This window comes from Phalacrocorax aristotelis, chromosome W, assembly GCF_949628215.1.
Source record: "Phalacrocorax aristotelis chromosome W, bGulAri2.1, whole genome shotgun sequence".
Taxonomy (NCBI): domain Eukaryota; kingdom Metazoa; phylum Chordata; class Aves; order Suliformes; family Phalacrocoracidae; genus Phalacrocorax; species Phalacrocorax aristotelis.
The window spans coordinates 6,253,323-6,273,511 of record NC_134310.1 but is presented as its reverse complement, the minus strand read 5'-3'; the positions used below and the strand labels follow the sequence as shown (position 1 = coordinate 6,273,511).

The 20,189-nt window shown below is 58.0% G+C and overlaps 2 protein-coding genes and 1 non-coding gene across 4 annotated transcripts; all 3 read right to left on the bottom strand.

The window, feature by feature from the left end:
• Positions 1-710: 710 nt before the first annotated feature.
• Positions 711-7,690, bottom strand: DAPK3 (death associated protein kinase 3). Of its 2 annotated transcripts, none has more exons than XM_075076803.1 (9): positions 7,605-7,690; positions 6,210-6,353; positions 4,230-4,590; positions 3,893-4,022; positions 3,664-3,712; positions 3,470-3,496; positions 3,217-3,369; positions 2,108-2,153; positions 711-1,899 (listed from the first exon to the last, which is right to left on the bottom strand). In XM_075076803.1, the coding sequence occupies exons 2-9, from the start codon at positions 6,269-6,271 to the stop codon at positions 1,357-1,359; spliced, it is 1,371 nt and encodes a 456-aa protein (XP_074932904.1). In that variant the 5' UTR covers positions 6,272-6,353; positions 7,605-7,690; the 3' UTR covers positions 711-1,356. The 2 variants fall into 2 exon arrangements, with proteins under 2 accessions (XP_074932904.1, XP_074932905.1); XM_075076804.1 differs by having other exon boundaries at positions 7,573-7,609.
• Positions 7,691-7,825: 135 nt separating this feature from the next.
• EEF2 (eukaryotic translation elongation factor 2) lies at positions 7,826-18,102 on the bottom strand. The gene is made up of 15 exons (XM_075077524.1): positions 17,992-18,102; positions 16,988-17,202; positions 16,028-16,209; positions 15,731-15,942; positions 14,758-14,936; positions 14,289-14,394; positions 13,868-13,981; positions 13,532-13,670; positions 12,906-13,101; positions 12,448-12,706; positions 12,017-12,124; positions 11,570-11,923; positions 10,450-10,632; positions 10,231-10,363; positions 7,826-8,420 (listed from the first exon to the last, which is right to left on the bottom strand). Exons 1-15 carry the CDS (start codon positions 17,992-17,994, stop codon positions 8,227-8,229), a joined length of 2,577 nt encoding a protein of 858 aa, XP_074933625.1. The 5' UTR covers positions 17,995-18,102; the 3' UTR covers positions 7,826-8,226.
• On the bottom strand, positions 14,164-14,232 carry LOC142049919 (small nucleolar RNA SNORD37). The gene has a single exon (XR_012657860.1). It is a non-coding gene; the product is annotated as a small nucleolar RNA SNORD37 (small nucleolar RNA).
• Positions 18,103-20,189: the final 2,087 nt, after the last annotated feature.

Genomic DNA, 20,189 nt, shown 5'->3' with positions numbered 1-20,189 from the left:
TGCTCCCAGCAGAAACCTGGCCCCAGGCTCTCGCGCACGCTCTGCCGAAAGCAGCGATTCGGGGCCTCATCCACCCCCGTCCGCAGGAGGCCAGGGTGAGGGGACAGCATCCAGGCCAGGCTGGCCCCCTCACCCCGGCCCCCTGACCCCAGTCCCCAGCGGCTCTCCTGCGCCCGCCGGCACATCTCCTGGTGATGCCAGAGCCTGGCAGCCCTTCCTGGCCCTGATAATACTTGGTCTAATTCCTTGTCCACTCTGTTCCCATGCAAAATGGGATCTGGCTGATACCTGCAAAAGGGGGATCCCTACGGAAAAGGGTAGGGACCCCACAGAAACCCTGGGACCTTCTGCACCCAAAAGCCTCCCCTGACCCCCACAAGCCATCTCCAATTCCCAAGACTAGCCCCCAACCTTCCCTGAGTACCACAGACCTCCCTCAGGGTCAGAGGCAAGAGGGGCCAGGGCTCCCCCAGCCGGGGAGCACCCTGCAGCCCCTCCCCAGAGCCCCCTCCATGCCTGCAGGGAGCTCTCCACCAGTGCCGGGACTGATAAGGCAGAAAAAAAACCCCTTTCCCCTCCCAAATTAAGGAAATGCCTCTGGGACAGGAGCACAAACACCATCTGGGGGCACAGCAGAGGAGCTGTCACCCCACGGCGCCTCCCTGCCCCCTTCCCACCACCCATCCTCCCACAGCAGACATCATGGCCACCCCGGTGCACAGAAACCTTTATTTTGTTAAAAGGGGGAGCACGCAGTGGGCCCGAGGGCTGGGGTGGGTGCAGGGGGGTGCAATGCCCTGCGGGGAGCAGGGGACAGCCGGGGTCACCTGTGGGGCTGTGGAGCCTTGGGATGTGCAGGAGTTGGTCCTCAGTCATGGCTCGTGCGTGGCAGATGCTGAGCTGCTGCTGCCAGGGTTTAGAGGAGGGGTGTCCCCACCAAGGCCAACCCCCCAAGGCAGGATGCTGCGGCAGGTCTGAGACCCTGGCCCCAGGTGGGACGTGGAGGGGAGGACTGGACCCCAAGCCCTGCAGCAGCAAGCCGGGGAGCAATTGGGAGCATGGGGAGCACGCGGAGGGCAAGCCAAGCAAGAGCTGCACGCAGGAAGCCAAAACACAGGCGAGCACAACTCAAGCCCCCTGAGGCGGGGGTCTCCGGGGAGGTGCAAGCCCCCGGCACGCTGCCGTGAGCCCAGCAGAGCCTGAGGACATTTACCGAAGGCTGTCGGTGGAGCGGCTCCTCAGGCGAGGCAGGGGCAGAGCCACCGAGGTCCCTTTGGTGCTGCAGGGCAGCACAGGGGAGCCGGGAAGGACGACCCAACCTCAGCCTGAGGGCAGTCGACCCTGTCACCGGCCCAGCTAGCGGATGCTGCCGTCTCCCTCACCGCTCTGCAGCTTCTCCCGCTCGATGGACCACACCAGCTCCTGGACGAACTTCATCTCCGAGGCCACCTGCTTGGCCAACGCCTCGTAGTGGTTCTCCAGCTTTCGGTAACGCCTCTTGAGGCCGTTGGCCACCTGCACCACACTCTTGGTCTCCTCCTGCGCCTGCTTCTTCAGGGCCTCTGTCTTCTGCAGCTCCTGCCGGATCTGGCGGAGGTCCTGGCTGATGCTCTCGTTCTCCTCCTTGTACCACGACTCCTTCTCCTCATAGATCGACAGCAGGGCCTCGATATCCTCCTGGAAGGATTTCTTATTCCTCTCCAGCTCTCGGAGGCTCTCCTCGGCTGCAGCCACCTCCTCCATGACCTTGGAGAAGCGCTCAAAGTTGATGTACGTGTTGTTTGGCGGCATGCTGGAGTGGGACTTGATAGTGTACTCCTTCAGGCGCGTGGTCTTCAGCCGGCGGCGCTCGGGCTTCTTGCAGCTGTCTTCATTGCGGACATTCCTCCTCTTGATCACCTGCGGAGAGAGACAGCCACAGGCATGGGGTGCAGCCGGGACAGCAGGAGCCAGATGGCTTTGGCACCCACCCACGTTCCACTGGCAGCACCAAATCAGACCCAACCAGGGGTTGGAAGAGCAGCGGAGAGCTGCCGGTGCATCACTGCCCACCCTCGACCTCTTAGGTGTTTGACACCCAAAAAGCACCGATTCTTTAACTTCTCACCTTAATCCAAGGGTGTTCCAGGCTTTGAGCAATGGTCATCCGCTTCCTGCAACGACAGCAAGGCTGCGACCGAGGGGCAGAGGCTTTGCTGCCGCTGCCCCAGTTAAATTCCCAGAATCCCAGAATGGCAGGGGTTGGCAGGGCCCTCTGGAGCACACCCCGTCCCATCCCCTGCTCGAGCGGGCACCCCCAGAGCAGGGGCACAGGACCACGTCCAGGCGGGGTGTGAACGTCCCCAGGGAAGGGACCCCACAGCCTCTCGGGGCAGCCTGTGCCCCTGCTCTGGCACCCGCACAGGGAAGGGGTTTGTCCTCATGTTCAGGGGGAACTTCCCGTGTTCCAGCTTGTGCCCGTGGCCCCTTGGCCTGGCGTTGGGCACCACTGAAAAGAGCCCGGCCCCATCCCCCTGACCCCCACCCTTTAGATATTTATAAGCACTGATGAGATCCCCTCTCAGCCTTCTCTTCTCCAGGCTGAACAAGCCCAGGTCTCTCAGCCTTTCCTCACAAGGGAGATGCTCCAGGCCCCTGATCATCTTGGTAGCTCTGGGAGAGGAGCTCAGACCCTTCCACCTTTGGGGTACGGATGAGCCCGGACAAACTTGATGTACTCAGGGGCCACCCCAGACAGGCCGTAGCCAGCCCCGTGCCCTCAGCCAGCCTCACAAGAGCAAATACACAGAAGAAGAAGAGCCCACATGATCTTCCCAACTGAGGCACAGCAACCCTGCTCCCACCCCAGCCCAGGGTCCTCAGGGCTCCAGCCAGCCCTTGGTCCCTTCTCCAACCACATTCCCTCCTTTTCAGCTGAGCTCTGCACCCTCAGGGTGGCCCCAGAGTTCACCCCATGCCTGATGCAAGGGCAAGACTTTGGTTTCAAGATATTTCGCAACACCAAATCCTACAAACAGCAGGAGGTAAAAGGGATAAATGGGATTTATAAACAACCAGCACAACAGGGATGGGCAAGGGACGGGCTGGCATCAGGCAGGCTCAGGGCTAAACCCTAGCGCAGGCGAGAGATGTGGGAGCTGCCTGTACGCAGGGGGTCAGGGCAGGACAGACCATCCCCCCTCCCAGGGTGATCCCCAGCTCTGCCCCATCTCTTACTTGGGGTCTTTGACAAGCAGGCGGCGGATGAAGTCCTTGGCCAGCTCACTGGTGTTGCTGAAATACTCCTCATCGAAGTCATAGTTGACAGCGGATATGTTGGTGAGGGTCTCCTGCTTTGTTTCCCCCAGGAAGGGGGAAGCTCCGCTCAGCCTGCAGCAAGAGCGGGTTGTGAGACCCCAAAAAGGAGACAGCCCAAGGCGGAGGACTTGCCCAGCAGAGCTTGTCTCTCCCAGACTCCCCTTATACTCACAGGATGTAGGTGATGACCCCAATGCTCCTGGAAAAGAGAGGAAGACAAGGCTGAGGCCCTGCAGAGCGCCGTCGGTCCCCCCTCCCTGCGCTTTCCGCAGGGGGGGACATAGGCCGTCACGAGCTGGTCCCCAGGACCAGCCACTGGTGCCACCGGGACTGGCACTGGAAGGAGCTTCAAGGGAAGTCACTCACCACATGTCTGCCTCCAGTCCGAGGGGTTCGTAGTTCACAATTTCTGGGGCTTTAGATGGAAAGAGGGGAGAAAAGCAACTTATTCTGGGGGAAAGAAGCCTGTCCCCATGCACACATCCCAGCAGCTGCCCAGCCTGCCGCACCAGGGCTTTGGGCATCTCTCTGGCATTAAGCCAAAGCTTTCAGAGCCCGGAGGAGCCCCACAGGAACGCTGCCAGCTGGGTCTCACCTACAAACTCCGGGGTCCCAAATATATTCTTGAATTCATTCCCAGCTTCAATCTTGTGGGCGATCCCAAAGTCGATGAGTTTGATGCGAGGGTTTGGCACGTTCTTGTCCAGCAGCATGATGTTCTCTGGCTGTGGGGGGAGAGGAGCTGGTGGTTACCCCACCGCAGTCGTCTGGGGGAGCCTTGTGCTGCCCTGGGCTCCCCTCCCCAGAGGAGAGGACACGTGCCTCAAGCTGGGATCGATCCCAGAGCCAGCCCCACTGCTCCACGGGAGCCTGATGCTCATCCCCACTCCCCAGCTGCTCAGCACAGGGCGTTTGTGCCCCCCAGACCTCACCTTCAAGTCGAAGTGGGCGATGCGCTTGGAGTGCAGGTAGTGCACCCCATCCAGGATCTGCTTGAGGAACTGTGTGGCCTCCTCCTCTGTCAGGGACTCCTTCTCAGCCAGGAAATCAAAGAGCTCGCCGCCCGAGACCAGCTCCAGGATCAGCACCACATCTGTCTTGTTCTCGAAGATGTCATGCAGCGTGATGATGTTGGGGTGCTGGATCTCCCGCAGGATGTCCACCTCCCTCTCGATCTCCTCCCGGCTCACGCCCCGACGGCTGGACGACAGCCGACGCTTCTTGATGAATTTGGCCGCGTATTCCAGACCTGTTTTCCTCTCTCGGCATTTTCGTACAATGGCAAACTGGCCACTGTGTGATGCGAGGAGGAGGTGAGGAGAGGACCTCCTGCATCACACGTGCTGGCATGTGCTTGGCAGCAGGGTCAGCACTGGCACGAGGGTGGGGGACGCTGCACGCGGGGACGCTGCGCTGCACAGGAGGACGCGTGGTTTCCCCAGGGTCTTTTGGGAATCGGGGTCCCGCCAACATACAGCCAACAATACCTGCCTGCTCCTGGGGTTTACACACCCTGGCACCACCGGAGCAGGCGTGTAAACTCCAGCTCTGCTGGATGGAGGAAGGGAATTCCTCCCAGGGACACGGCAGCTGCTGACCCTCCCCGGGCTTTTCAGGAGCTGCTGCTATTACCTGGGCTGGGAGATGCCCATCAGCCCCTGTTTCCAGCCAGGAGCCCCCAAGCTGCTCCTGGGACTGAACCCCAGAGCCCTAGTGGTCCCAGGGGTCCATAAAGTTCTGATGGGAAAGGTGGGCAGGGCAGGGATGTGCCTGAAATAAGAGGAACCACCACCAACAGCTGAGTTCAAAGCGCGCTGCAGCCAGGTGCCAGGGGGAGGCAGGTCTCCAGCCATCAACAGCCGCTTCAAGGAGCTGGGTCCTGCCAACATCGGCATCGCTGCTACGGCAGGATCCTGACCCTTGCCCCTCCCTGCCCCGGCTGAGGCCCCCACGGCCCCTCTGCCAGGATGCACAAGGGGCCCTCACCACCTTCCCCTGAGGACGGGATCCAGCCCACGTCCCCACGCTGCTCCCTCCTGGTGACGTGTGGTCCCTGTCACCAGCCTCTGCACGTGACCGGACCCAACACTCCTTTACGTCCCAGGATTGCGGCCGGGGCCACCCACAGCCCGCCCCCGGAGCAGGGACCAGACTTTCCCAGGTGGATCTGGCCCCCGGATACCCCATCCGTCCCCGCGGCTCACACCACACCACACCACAGCTACAGCACCGCCCCTAGGAGACCCAGAGCAAGCCCCTGGAAGCTCCCCCTCTTTTAAAAAAAAAATGCTAAAGTCACCCAAAATGTTTCCACTGCCCAATTATCTCTGAGCGCCCAAAAAGCCCTGAGCCTAGGCAGCCACAGTTGTGGCAGACCCTGAGTCCTGGCAGAGCAGGATCCGGACCAGCATGGCCAAGGCAGCACTGGAGGATCCAAACCCAGCCCACACCCCTCCCACCACTGCCGCCTTTGCATCTCGGATGATTAAATCCCATTTGCATGCAGTGATTCACCCCCAGATCTGTCCCGCAGGCGCAGAGTCAGGCGGCAGCAACGGAGAAGGGCCGGAAGCCGCCAGCACTGGCCCGGCAACCCTGGCCAAACCCAGACAGGATGGGAGCTCTGCAGGGAGCTGCTAGGCCTGCCCAGATATGGTAGTGAGTTTAACGTTAATTAAAGCTTTTTTTTTTTTTAATATATATCTGCTAGAGGTGCCTGGCTCTCAGCACAGCCCCCTGCCCCTAGACCCACTGCCCATAGGTAGCACAGAGGTGGCCCAGGGGATGACACTGGCACGGGGACACCACGAGGGCTGCAGCAGATGGGTGAAGCTCCTGGACAGGTGCTCAGGCAGGGGGTGAGGGGGTACAGCCACGGAAGCCCCCCCAGAATGCGGTGGGGTGTCACTCACCTTCCCAGCTCTTCCCCCATCTCGTAGAAGTCCTCCACGCTCTCCTGCCTGAAGGTAGACATGGCTGCAGAGCCCTGCAAGGGCTGAAGCCACCCAGACCCTGCCAGCAGAGAAGGAGGCTGGGGACCAGCCAGGGATCAGCACCTGTGGCAAGAGAAAAGGGGGTTTATGCCCCAGGAGCCATGTGTGGACATCAGCAGTGGGTAGTTCCTGCTCAGGGACCTCGTACCCCTGCGGGGACAGAGGGCAGGAAGGCAGGGAGGCTGCACCAGCGGTCAGCTGGGGCTGAGCTGAAGATCAGTTCTTGGTCCCCCCTGGGTCTCATCACACCCCAAGGCCCATGGGCACCTCCCGCCTGCCCTGGTCCTTGCAGGGATGCCCTGGAGGGCAACAGATGGGAGTAGGGGGTGATGGCTGCGTGGGGGTGATGTCCAGCCTGGACCCATCCTCAGGCAAAAAGCCCCTTGTCACTGCAGCCAGTGATACCCCGCTGTGGTGGAGGGACCCCACACCTACCCCACCCCACCTCACCTCAGCCAGCAGCATCCTGCTGTCCCTGCCTCACAGCCCCTCTGCCCCACAGCCCCCCATCACTCACAGCCTCCTCCTGCACCACAGCCCCCCCATCCCTCACAGTTGCCCCCACCCAGAGCCCCCCTGTCCCTCACAGCCCCCCCCATCCCTCACAGCTCCCTTCATCTCTCACAGCTGCCCCCCGTCCCATAGCTCCCCAATCCCTCACAGGCCTCAAACCCACATCCCCCACCCCTCACAGCCCCCTGTCCCACAGCCCCCCCATCCCTCACAGTTCCCCCCACCCAGAGCCCCCCTGTCCCTCACAGCCCCCCCATCCCTCACAGCTCCCTTCATCTCTCACAGCCACCCCCGGTCCCACAGCTCCCCAATCCCTCACAGGCCTCAAACCCACAGGCCCCCACCCCTCACAGCCCCCCCATCCCTCACAGCTCCCCCATCCCTCACAGTTGCCCCCACCCAGAGCCCCCCTGTCCCTCACAGCCCCCCCATCCCTCACAGCTCCCTTCATCTCTCACAGCTGCCCCCGGTCCCACAGCTCCCCAATCCCTCACAGGCCTCAAACCCGCAGCCCCCCACCCCTCACAGCCCCCTGTCCCACAGCCCCCCCCATCCCTCACAATTCCCCCCAGCCAGAGCCCCCGTCCCTCACAGCCCCCCCATCCCTCACAGCTCACTTCATCTCTCACAGTCGCCCCCAGTCCCACAGCTCCCCAATCCCTCACAGGCCTCAAACCCGCAGCCCCCCACCCCTCACAGCCCCGCACCCCGCCCTCCCCCCAAAACTGAGGCCGCCGCCCCTCTCCCGCCCCCAGACCCCCACACACACCGCAGCGCCCACATCCCCCCTCACGGCCCCACCTGGGCCGCCGCCGCCCGCGTCGCCGCCGCCGCATTCCACCACAGCTGCCGGCACCGCCCACCCTTGCCCCCACCCCCTCCGCCCCAGGCCCCGCCCCTCAAAGGGGCGGAGCCAAAGGCGGCTGCGCTGATGTCACCCCTCCCACCCGCAACACCGGGTCCTCCCGCCCGCCAGGGGGAGCCCCCATTTCCGCCTGGGAAAGCACCCAAAGCACGTTGGATCACCATTATCCAATTTTATTAATTCCAGTGGCACTAATACAGGCGGCGATGGGCACGACGGACAGTAACGCTGCGGGCGGGAATCGTCCCCCTCCTCCCCTCTTCCTCACTGCACATCAACTCACCCTGTTTCAGAGCCCCTCCCCCGCCCCAGGAACATTTCGAGTCAAATAAATACAGAATTGGGCAAAATCTAGTGGAAATGTTTTAGTTAAAATGGCAATGAGTGGTGTGCAACAAGGCTGCTTTTTGTTTTTCCCCCTCATTTGAAGTCTCACATCGCTATGAAACCGATTAATTAACAATGCAGAGATGGTGATCACGGGCATTACCCCTTTGCATGGGCATTAACGCTAATTAATTAACCCTCCCCCCCCTCCCCAGAGTCCAAGGAGTTTAATTAGAGCTTGTCAAGGAAGTTGTCGAGGGCAGGGATGCCTTCCTTCAGCCCTTTGCGTTTGCGGGTCTCAGCCACCACCTGGCATGGGCGGCTGGTGCTTTCGAAGGGATCCCCAGGCAGGATCTGCCAGTGGTCGAAGACGCACTGGGGGAAAGCCTGTCCGCCTGTGTTGGACCTCAAATCTGCTGTAAAACCTGTGAGGAAGGAGAGAAGGGGGTGAGAAGGAAGACAAACGGGCATAATCTGGCCTCACCGCCAGCAAAACCCACGCTGCACGTCACTGGCCGCACAGCTAGAGCAAAGGAGGCCAGAGCCACACCCCAAAGCCTCCAGAGGTGCCATGGGGACAGCGCCTCTGCCCCAGTGGGCCATGCCGCAGCCCCTCGCCGCCTCAGGGGGGCTTTGGAAAAAGATGAGGGCAGGCTTGAGCTGCACCTGTAGCAACAGGACAAGGAGAAATGATTTTACACTAGGAGAGGTTCAGACTAGATACAAGGAAGATGTTATTTCCAGTGAGGGTGGGGAATCACCAGCCCAGGTTGCCCAGAGAGGTGGCAGATGCCCCACCCCTGGAACCATTCCAGGTCAGGCTGGATGGGGCTCTAAGCAACCTGATCTAGTTGGGGATGTCCCTGCTCGCTGCAGGCGGTTGGACTGGATGGCCTCTAAAGGTCCCTTCCAACCCAAACCACATTGGTCTTGTCACCCAAATGAAAAGCGACAGGACAAGAGGAAATGGCCTCAAGTTGTGCCAGGGGAGGCTTAGTTGGGATATTAGGAAGAATTTCTTCAGCAAAAGGGTTGTCAAGCTCTGGAAGAGGCTGCCCGAAGTGACTGAGTCACCATCCCTGGAGTTAAGACATGCAGACGTGGCACTGAGGGACACTGTTTAGTGGTGGCCATGGCAGTGCTGGGTTAACAGTTGGATCTATGACCTTAAGGATCTTTTCCAACCTAAATGACTCTTTATCAATGATCAGGACAAGGTGATCGAGTGTGCCACCAGTGAGTTGGCAGATGACACCAAACCAGGTGGGAATGTTGATGTGCTCGAGGGTAGGAAGGCTCTGCAGAGGGACCTGGACAAGCTGGATCCATGGGCCGAGGCCAGTTGTGTGAGGTTTAGCAAGTCCAAGCGCTGGGTCCTGCCCTTGGGTCACACCAACCCCACACAACGCCCCAGGCCTGGGGCAGAGGGGCTGGGAAGTGCCCGGCGGAGAAGGCCCTGGGGGTGCTGGCTGACAGCCGGCTGGGCATGAGCCAGCAGTGCCCAGGTGGCCAAGGAGGCCACCAGCCCCCGGGCTTGTGTCAGCACTGGTGTGGCCAGCAGGAGCCGGGCAGGGATGGGGCCCCTGTGCTCGGCCCTGGGGAGGCCCCACCTCAAATGCTGGGCTCAGGTTTGGGCCCCTCGGGACAAGAAGGCCCTGGAGGGGCTGGAGCGTGTCCAGAGAAGGGCAGCGGGGCTGGGGCAGGGTCTGGAGCACAAGTGTGCTGGGGGGCGGCTGGGGGAGCTGGGGGGGTTTAGCCTGGAGAAGGGGGGGCTGAGGGGAGCCCTTCTCGCTCTCTGCAGCTGCCTGAGAGGGGCTGAAGTGAGGGGGGGGTTGGTCTCTGCTCCCAAGGCACCAGTGACAGTGCGAGAGGGAACGGCCTCAAGTTGTGTCAGGGAGGTTTAGATTGGAGATTAGGGAAAATTTAATTACTTGAAGAGTGGTGAGGCATTGGCAGAGGCTGCCCAGAGAGGTGGGGGAGTCACCACCCCTGGGGGTGTTCAAAACACAGGCAGACGTGGCGCTTCAAGGCATGGCTTAGGAGGCCTGGGGGTGTTGGGGTGAGGGTTAGACTTGATGATCTAGAGGTCTTTTCCAACCTTAAGGGTTCTATGACTCTACAATCCTACCATCCTTGCCGTCAGACAGCTGAACAAAGGACCTCCTCCCTGCCCGGGGTTGGCATCAAACTCCCGGCAGGAGCTGCCATGTGCCCTGGGGAGTGCCCAGGACTCACCAAAGGACTCGTTGACAGGCAGGTAGGCCTTCACCACGAACATGGGGGTGCCAGCCACCTGGGTCTCCTCAAACACGTGGCCGCGCTTCCTGTTCAGCACACCGTAGATTCCACCAACTACCTGCTCCGGGCACTGCAAGAGAGAGGTGTCAGGATCACAAACCACTCGCTCACATTTTCTTCACACAGGATCTTCCAGGCTGAGCTGAGGTTCCTTACCTGGATTTCCACAAGGTAGATGGGCTCCATGAGCCTGGGCTGAGCGGTGAGCACACAGGCATACAGGCATCTCCTGGCGGTGGGAATGATCTGCCCGCCTCCACGGTGAATGGCATCAGCATGCAGGGTGACATCATGCACGTCAAAACGCACGCCACGCATGTTCTCCTCGCACAGGACCCCCTGGGAAAGCAGAGCACAGGGTCTACAGACACCATGTCCGGGGAGAGCTGCTGCTCCCCACCAGAAGGCTCCGGTCCCTCAGCTTATGGGCATTCCCTGGAAGCGGGTTGTAGAGCAGGAAGAACAAGAGCCCCCTTGGTATGGCAAGCAGCCATTTGGGAAGGTATCTGCCTTGCCTAGGACCCAAGAACCAGCTACTCCTGCCTCCAAGTCACCACTGCAGCTTCTCAGAGAGGACTTTGCGCACCGAAACCATGTATCAGTATCTTCATGCAACAGGTCCAAGGTTCAGACCAGCAGCAGAAGTGCCAACACATATTTATGGTGCTGCAACCCAAATATTTGGCCAGGAAAAGTAGTTTTTCCGCATTACTGGGACCAAAAAATGAAAAAAATATGTTGGCATAGTATCTTCTTCAAACTGAGACTAACTGAAAAAAGAGTAAACAGGGAAAAAAAACCTCTCCTGTTGCTGCTCCCAGTCTACGAGTCAACTTGTTATTTTGGAGTCACCTCCTGTCTAGTCGTGAAAAAAATAATTGGTAAACAAGGCCAGATCTTTGCTGAGGCTCTCGGAGCACCTTCCATTTTCTTTTGATGCCATTTAGTTATTCACCTTAATATTTTCTGTCCCTGCTGCTGCATTTCGCTCTCGAAAAGCTTGCTAAAATTTTAAGCACATGGTGCCATGATGAATTTCTCTGCAGTGTCGGGAGAATGCTTTTTGTCTTGAAGTTGTGTGTGTCTAAACTGATACATCTTCATTCCAGCTGTCAGTGACTTTCATTTATGCTAAGAGATACTTCTGATTTATAAATATGTTGCACTGTATGTGACAGTTTTTCCAAAATTTCTGTGAAAAGACATGTGTTAGCCATTTATGACACCACACACCACCTGTCCCAGAGTGATCCCTGAGCCAGGCACTGCCCCTTACCTCCTTCGTCGCCCACTGGAAGCCGGCCACCACACTGTCCTTGATCTCATTCAGGTACTGCACTCCCTTGGTGATGTCAGTCAGGATGTTGGGGCCGGTGCCATCGGGACCGAAGCACCAGATCTTCCTGGCTTCGGTGACATCCCACTCATACTTCTCGGCCAGGTAACGAGCTCGTTGCTTCAGCTCCTGACGAGCAGAGACCTCACCCTTGTCGATGTCTTCAGCCAAACCATCCGGGAAGGGCCGGGCCTTCATGTACAGCCTGTTGTGTTTGTTGGGGGACTTGGAAAGGCACATCACATTGGATTCCTCGCTGACTGTCTCACGGTAGGACACAACAGGATCTGATTTCTGCAGTGACAAAGAGCAGTGAGCCACCACCCAAACCGCAGCTCACCAGATATCCCACCAGAGCTCACAGACAGCTCTGCCACCCCTCTCTACCTTAATAGGAATGCACGCGTGGTCCTCTTCCAGATCCTTCAGGCAGATCTCCAAGTGCAGCTCCCCTGCACCAGCAATGATGTGCTCCCCAGACTCCTCAATGATGCACTGAAAAGACCATTTATTCAGCAGGTGAGGCTTTCCACTGCAATGCAGCAAAAGCTCTCGTACATAAAATACTAGTGACTCTCTGATTTTTGTCTTTGACTCACAGAGCTACTTTTAGATGCTCTTTCCACTGATCTGGCGATGACTCACAGCACCAACCCCAAGGTGAGACATGGTACTCCTTCCCACTCTGGTAGGGCCAGGACCAATACTCACTGCAGACTTTTCTGCCAGCACCCCCAGTGTAACCATAACTGAAGGCAGCAGCCTCCTGCGCCAGGACCAGGATTTCTCCCGTCCCAGAAAGCATTTAGGACATTCACCTGCACCATAGGGTCAGACTTGGCAAGACGCTTCAGTCCTTCCACCAGCTTGGGCAGGTCAGCTGGGTTCTTGGCTTCCACAGCCACACGCACAACAGGGCTGACACTGAACTTCATGACCCTCATGTTGTGAGCGTGCTCGAAGGTGGTGATGGTTCCAGTCTTCACAAGGAACTGGTCGACACCAACCAGACCAACAATGTTTCCGCAAGGCACATCCTCGATGGGTTCAACGTAGCGGCCCATCATGAGAATTGTCCTGGCAAGAGAGAAAGTTGGTTTAATGATGTCTGAAAGAGGAGGTCCCACCAGGCAGCACCCCGGCGTTGCAGCAGCAGGCTTGAAGTCCATGGCCAAGTGTCTTGGCTGGCCTCAGAGGTGAGAAGAGACCCAAGACAGTTCCAGAAGCACACATCTGAACCATGGCTCTGAGCACGCTCCACCCAGCCAGGACTGACCTTTGGATTGGCTTCAGGTACAGATCCTCCTTCTTGCCAGGTGTGTAGTTTGGTCCCATGATTCTGACTTTCAAGCCAGTTGAGACGAGACCAGAGAAGACACGTCCAAAAGCGTAGAAACGTCCCTTGTCAGAGGTTGGCACCATTTTAGAGATGTACATCATCAGGGGGCCTTTGGGGTCACAGTTCTTAATACCTGGGAGGAGGGAGAGAGATCAGCTCAGTTCAGTACCATTTGTCACATTTGGAACATGTACTCTCTCACTCCAGTCACCCCAAACCCCAACACGAGACCTGCACCCACTATTTTCCCAGCCCGTTCACTTCTGTCCACAGCTGGCCAGCCCAATCAGACATAAAGATCACATTGCCAAGAGATGTTTTAAATGAACGCGGGCTCAGCCTTAATCTTTGGCATCCACTCTGGCTACTCTCCAGTTACTTAGCCAGCTTGGTCCTCCAGAGTAAAGCTCACAAGCTTGTTTGATTCACACTAGGAAAGCTACAGACTCAAGAATTACCAAGCTACCGAGCCGTCTACTGGGAGAACAAGCTGGCTACAGGTGCTGGAGTACTGAGCACTTATGCAAAGAGATAGCTGGCAGCAAAGCAGCGGCTTGTCATACCTATGGCAGCCTCATCATCAGGGGGTCCCTCGTAGAGCAGCTCACAGCGGTACTTCTGGGCTGTGACGGGAGAAGGCAGGTGAATGGTGATCATCTGCAGCAGGGCATCTCCAGCAGGCAGCCACCTCCTCATCACAGCCTGAGCACAGATCAGAGGAGGCAGACCCGGTCAGACTGTTTAAAAACCTGGCAGTTAACCTTCCCCCTTGCTTCCCCAACCTCCAGGCTACCGACAGCACCTTCCCACCCAAGCAGGGTTTGGAGCTGTTTAATAAGTTGACACAGTCGGACCAGCACAATTACTCGTCTCCCACAGATGATTCAGACCAAACTCACCTTCAGCAGGGGTTTGCCCTCCTTGTCCTTATCTTCACTGTCAAGCTTGATGTCCAGTTTCTCAATCAGTTTAGCTGCCTCCTCTTTCTTGAAGTTCATGATTGCATCAAAAACCTGGAACAGCAGCAGCAGTTATGGACGTTGCAAGTGACCCGGTTTGAAGCAGCAGCACAAATGTCTCTAAAGAGAACCTCTGTTCTTGCTCTCCACCCAGCCAAATCCATTTGGAGGCTCAGACACACACTTCCCTGCACAGTATCTACTACCTGCCTGCACACAGTAACAAGCCAGGCTTGTGTCAGATATTTGAATTTCTTCAATCAGACAAGTCAGGTCAAAGTGAAGAAATTTTCCATCATCACGCACTGTAACTGAACCAGAGCGTAAGGTACCAGCACAGGCTGCACACTAAGGAGCTCACCTTGAAGATGGGATCAAGGATGAGCTGGCAGAAGGTCCTGGGCAGTTTCTTTCCATCAGGGCTGGTAGCAGATTTGCTGAACTTGCCAGTAGCAGGATCAAAATACCTGGAAAAAGAGTCAAGCCAGGCAAGTATCAATGCTCAGTTCGGCTATGGAAGTGTGGCTTGTTCTGCTTGCTCGGGCCAGGGCAAACAGCTGCTAAGAACCATGTTTATCCTTCCCCCATCGCTCTCAGGTTTCCAGAGCTTGCCAAAATCCATTTAAGCCATGTTGGCAACTCACCATCCCCTCCCCTATTCTGCAAAGATCTCATGGGAAACTTCTTTTGCTACCAGAGGCACCAAGTCACTGAGACAGGGCTGTAAGCAGGCACAACCGCATCCTCCCTCCTCACCAATCTTCTACAGCCTCAGGCTGCAGCCACGCAGAGCTGATCTGGAATCGAAATCAACAGCCCCGATTCCTCACCTGTCTCCCCACAGCTTCTTCATCATGTCTTCTACTTTCTTGGCACGCTCGGATGCATTCAGCTGGGCATCACCCTTAGCAGCAAACTTTGCAACATACATTTCAGCAAACTGTTTCAGAGTGAAAGCCCAGCCATGCAGGCCAGAACCAAAGCCAACGGTACCAAGCACCGGATCAATCTGAAAGGAAACAGGAGAGCTGGGTTACAGGGGAGCAGCCACAGCGCATTACGGCAGTCAGACTACTCAGTCCCAAACAAGGCTCAAGGACAAAAAGAGTTTGAAGATGGAGCTTCAGGACCCTTGAGCAGCTCTGTGACAGCAGGTGTCTCTGAGGTCTGGGGACAGCCTGGCCACACACCCACCATTTTAGCTTTGTATTGCAGAACTAAATCAGTTTTTCATCATTTTGACCAAGTACCTACTCAGACAGCTCAGCAACTACGCAGATTTACGTGCAGGTAAGATTCCTGTCCTTTACGGAAAGTATCAGCAATACATGAAAACCTGCAGCATGCAGGAAAGTGCTCAATGGGAACAAAGCGCAAGCTTTTTCTCAGAGCCGACAGCCCTGCTCGCTACCCAGGAACCCAGCAGGGAGTGCTCAGAGCGCAGGGACTGGCAAACACCTACTGGCCTTCCATTTCAGAAGACAGCCGGGGGAGTGATGCTGCGTAGGAGCCTAGGATCTCGCATCGCCCGACATCACAGATGTGATGTGGGCAAGAAGGTGTCCTACAAAACAAGGGCGGCCCTTTGTAAAGAGAGAAAATACTTTCTTGTAGTTCTAATTCTTTATGTGCTCAAGCCTTGAGCTAACAGAGGGTTGGGAAGGAAAGCTAGTGAGAGCTCCAAACCAGCGCAAGCCTGGGTAGTACCGCTACCTTCAGTATTCTACTCTCACTTCTCCAGTTAGGACAGGAAAGGGCCACAACCGCTCCCCTCACTACTTTCCAACGCAGCCCTCTGCTTACCATGATATTTCCCATGGGGCCACTTTCTCCTTCACCATACGTGGAGATAATGACGTTCACATTTTCCACGATGCGTTGGAAGGTCTGGTACAGCTCTTCTGGCTCCAGCTGCAGCTCCAGCAGCGCTCGGTCCATTTTGTTCATCATCAGCACAGGTTTGATCCTCTCGGCAATGGCCTGACGCAGCACAGTCTCTGTCTGCACACACACGCCTGCCAAACACAGGGGAATTAGTTATCTTCATCTTCAAACTCGCCCAACATAGCTCCAGTCGCATCTGGCTGCAGAGAACCTTACCAGAGACACAATCTACAACAACCAGGGCACCATCAGTAACACGAAGAGCAGCAGTGACCTCTGAAGAGAAGTCCACATGCCCAGGAGAGTCAATCAGGTTGATCAAGAAACCAGAACCATCCTTGCTCTGCTTGATGAAGGCCAAATCATTTTCAGAGAGCTCATAAAATAGAGAAATAGCTCTGAAAGAAAGAAAAACTATTAAAATTATTATCTACACATTACCCTTCCCCAGTGCTTAGAAACAGCTTTTTATCCTGCAGACAGCTGTGCTTGGGCTTAAGGATTTCCTGAAGCATCTTCATTGATTGTTGACGGTTGAACTCGATGATCCTAGAGGTCTTTTCCAACCTTAATGATTCTACGATTCCTGGCTGGCCGGTGTGGGAGATAACCAGGAGCGCAGGCTAAAATCTAGCCTTTCTATGCTTTTCTGAAACCGTAACCTCTTCTGAAATCATAACCTCTTCTGACTCCATGCCATCTGAAGTGCCCAAAGAGGGTTCTATTTCTTTCAATCAAGGATTTATCCTTTTTCTACTAGGCCCAACCTCCTTTTTGATCCCTTTTCATGCCCCTCAGGGTCCTCAAACAGCCCACGTTGCAAAGCCACCAGTACATCGCCAGAGACGCTCCCAAGACACCATATCCGTGGGACTCAGGCAGACATCAGCCACGTCCAACAGCCCCAGTGCTAAAATGGAAGGCTGAAGCTCCCACTGCACATCTATTTCCCAGTGGCCACCAAGGTAGTGCTTTATGATTCACCAGAAGCCAATCAATACTTGCTCTTTCATTTAACCAATCCTCACAAGCAAGAGATGAGCTTCTGAACTAGACTAGAGAAAGCCTGATGCCATCTTCTTTCATCCTACGATCACACCAGTGGAGGACTCAAAGCCCCCCTGAGCTCCGACCACGCAGCAGCAGCACTGAAGCGCCTGAAGGGAGGGAACTCACGTTGATTTGATGGTGATGCACCGTTCCTGCTCATCCTTCCTTGTGTCAGTGAAACGGGTCTCCCCCGCGCGGGCAGAGGCAATGATACCAGCTTTGCATACCAGGGAATCAGTCAAGGTTGATTTGCCATGATCAACATGGGCAATCACAGACATGTTTCTGATGTTGGCCTTTTTGTCCATGATGGCCCGTATCTGGTCTACTGTGAAGTTCACCTTGAGGAATGAGAAGGGGTGAGGGGAAGAGAAAAACACAGTGTATATAAAAACAACTTTGGTAATTCTAGGAAGCCCAGCTGACACCACAAATACCTGCCATCGTCACACCGACATCAATTCTGCTTGTGCAGCCTGTGTTACAAGACAACCCACAGCAAGGGCACTGCAGACACCGGAATTAGGAGCAGAGGGGCCTGGGCCTGCAGCGCTGGCACCCACCACACTCCTTCCCCAGCTCAGCCTTCTGCAAACCACTTCGACATTTCCTTGAGACAAACCCCGACTAAACCCGACCCCTGGTTCGGTCGCAGCTCCGTACCGGCGAGTGACAGCCCGGTAGGTTTGTCCCCTCCTCCCGACTGCAGCGTTACATAAGGGAGCAGGCGGCCACCGCAAAGGCCCGTCAACGCCGTCCTGGTGCCACATCACCGCCGCTCCCCCCTCCTCGCGGTGGGGGGTGCAGCACCACCGGGCCCCACCAGCGCCTGTGCAGGGCGGCAGCCCCGGCACTGGAGAGTCCTCCAGAGACTGACACAGATCCCGGGGCCACCCGAGACCCACCCGCCGGGCGAGGGCCCTGAGCACCCCCCCCCCGGTAGAGACCCCTCCCCCGGCACACCGGAGAGCCCCACCCCTCTCCCCTCAGCTGCGGCCCAGCCCCGGCACGACAGGCCCAGCCGCCTCCGCAGGCCCGCGGGGCCCTCCCGGCTCAACCATCCCCACCGCCGCAGCGAGCGCGGTGCCGACTCAGTCCCGCCGGGGCGGTGGCAGGACGCGGGGCCTCACCATGGTGGCGGATGGCGGTGGATTCTCCGGGGCGGGGGGGTTACAGCAATGGCGGCAGCAACAGCCCTGTCTCGCTGGCGAGCGCAGAGCGGGCGGAAGAGAACGCTGACGTCAACCGCCCCCCTCTTATACGGCGGTGCCGGCCGGGGGGCGGAACCTGCGCACCCGGCACCCACAGCGCATGCGCTATCGCGCTCTCTGGCCCAAAGCGGCCGCCGGGCTCGATGGTTGGGAGGACTGTTCCGCCGGGGCGGGACCACGTGGCCGCTCACCGGGGCCGTACCGGGGCTTGCGAGGGAGCTGGGACCGGCAGCTCCTCCTCTCGCCCTGCCGTGGCTCTGCCCGGGCCGTAGCGGGGGGTGAAATCCTCCCCACCCGCTGCCGGTGATTCGGGTGGGGAACAGGCCCGGAGGACCAGAGTCGGTACAGCCACTGCGGGCGGCGATCCCCGGGGCGGCGGCGCCGCCGCTGTGGGAGCGATGAGGTCCGCTTTCGCCGGCCACACCAGAGCGGCAGGCGAGCCCGGGGCCTCGGCGGTAGGGCAGACCCCAGTGTCAGCGCCGGCCCAGCCACCGTCAAGCCGCGCTCGACCCCTCCCCGCCGCCGCCGCCAGCAGGGCGCTGCCGGTGCCCCGTGCCCCCTCCCGCCCCGGCCCCGCAGGGTCCACGCGTTGCGCTTGCGCCGGGCGCAGCAGGAGGAGGGGCGCCGGTGCTGCAGCGCCCCCTGCGGGCGGGGAGGAGCGCGGCGGGGCCGGGACACCAGGGACACCGGGGCAGGGGGACCCTCCACGCCCCCGGGGCCGGCGTGCAGCGTCAGAGCTGGTGCACCGACGTGTACCCGTGTGCCCTGTCCGCGCTCTCGCCACTCCCGCACCGCCGCTTGAGGAGCAGGGGGGCCGGTGGGCGCACGGTGCTGCGCCAGAGACGAGGCCTCGCCCCAGGCCGTGCTGCTGGGCACCGTGCCATGACCGTGCAAGGCTGACCCGGGACCCTGGGGACCATCGAGGTGTGATTCCTCGCGCTCCAGCAGAGCTGAGGCCAGGATGATCCGGCTGAAGGATGCAGAATGCCCGCGCAGTGCCGGAGAAGACCCCGCGCACCCTTTGGGGAGATTCCTTCCACCCCAGCGGGGAGGAAGGGCCAAACTCCCCTCGGTGCATCCCAGGAGTTGGGAAGTTGAAGCTCTACGTCGCGAAGAGCATTGCCTGAGTTAGGCACATGTTAATGGGAGGTTATACACCCCGGTGGGGAAAGAGGGACTCCAGACAGGGGGAATGTAACTCTCCATCTCTGCAGCATAAATATTTTGCTGCTTTTTGCTTTTCAGCGTCACACGAGGCTGTTGCTTCACATCCCTCATCCGCAGCCTAAGAAAGCTCACACAAATCCGAGCTGTTCCGTCCCCACGCCACCTCGCCTGGCAGCTACAGCTGCTGCCTAATTCCCGGCACATCCGTAGCCTGTCTGTCCTCTCCACTGGCCATAGGCCTGGACCAGCAGGACAGTGGTGGAGCTACACCCAGGATGGATTTGGCCCTCGTCTCTCCTGATGTGACAGCATGAGTTATCAGCTGTTGGGGTTTCCATAGCAATCGTTTGAATTTTTAGCACCAATACTGGCTTTTGCCAGACTGGAAGGGAACACTGAGGAGCCTGATTAACATATCAGCCTGCTTAAGAAACTGGCTAATTGCCTTTTTGTTTAATTAGCTTGTGGGGCTGATGACAACGAGGGGAAAGTGCTGGAAAACCTCTCCCAGGCAACATTTCACCTGGACCACAGGGGTCACCCCCTGGAAACTCACCCTAGAAGCAGAGAGGACACTGCTGTGCTTCTGGCCCCGCACTTAGAAATGGAGCAACCATCCCCCGGGGGGACAATATCAGGCTTAGGAGAAATAATTTCTACCTACGTAGAAGGTATTTTTAATAAGCGATGGGTTAGTTGAGAGCACGCCTCCTCCCTGAGCGCCCATGGTAGGCCCAAACACCAACCCACGCAGGAGGGCAGGGGGTCTCTGGGATGCCATTGCCAATGGAGCAGGCTGGTTTTGGCCAGGAGACACCGCGTGTGCCTCGTGGGGAGTGTGTCAGGGAGAGGCATGTCAGGGGGCTGTCGAGGCCCCGGAGGACGTCGGAGGGTCTGGCGGCTCTGAGATCTGTCGGGAAAAGCTGAGATTTGTGAGTTCAAGAGGAGCC

Excerpts from the sequence above, each read along its gene's own strand:
- DAPK3 (XM_075076803.1), bottom strand. The coding sequence starts at position 6,271 with ATGTCTACCTTCAGGCAGGAGAGCGTGGAGGACTTCTACGAGATGGGG. Across the intron at positions 3,713-3,892 it reads TGGGACCCCGGAGTTTGTAG|CCCCAGAAATTGTGAACTAC; the intron begins GTGAGACCCAGC and ends TTCCATCTAAAG. Across the intron at positions 3,370-3,469 it reads GGGGTCATCACCTACATCCT|GCTGAGCGGAGCTTCCCCCT; the intron begins GTGAGTATAAGG and ends CTCTTGCTGCAG.
- EEF2 (XM_075077524.1), bottom strand. Across the intron at positions 14,937-15,730 it reads GCCCCATGGGAAATATCATG|ATTGATCCGGTGCTTGGTAC; the intron begins GTAAGCAGAGGG and ends GTTTCCTTTCAG. Across the intron at positions 12,125-12,447 it reads AGTCTGACCCTATGGTGCAG|TGCATCATTGAGGAGTCTGG; the intron begins GTGAATGTCCTA and ends TGGTCTTTTCAG.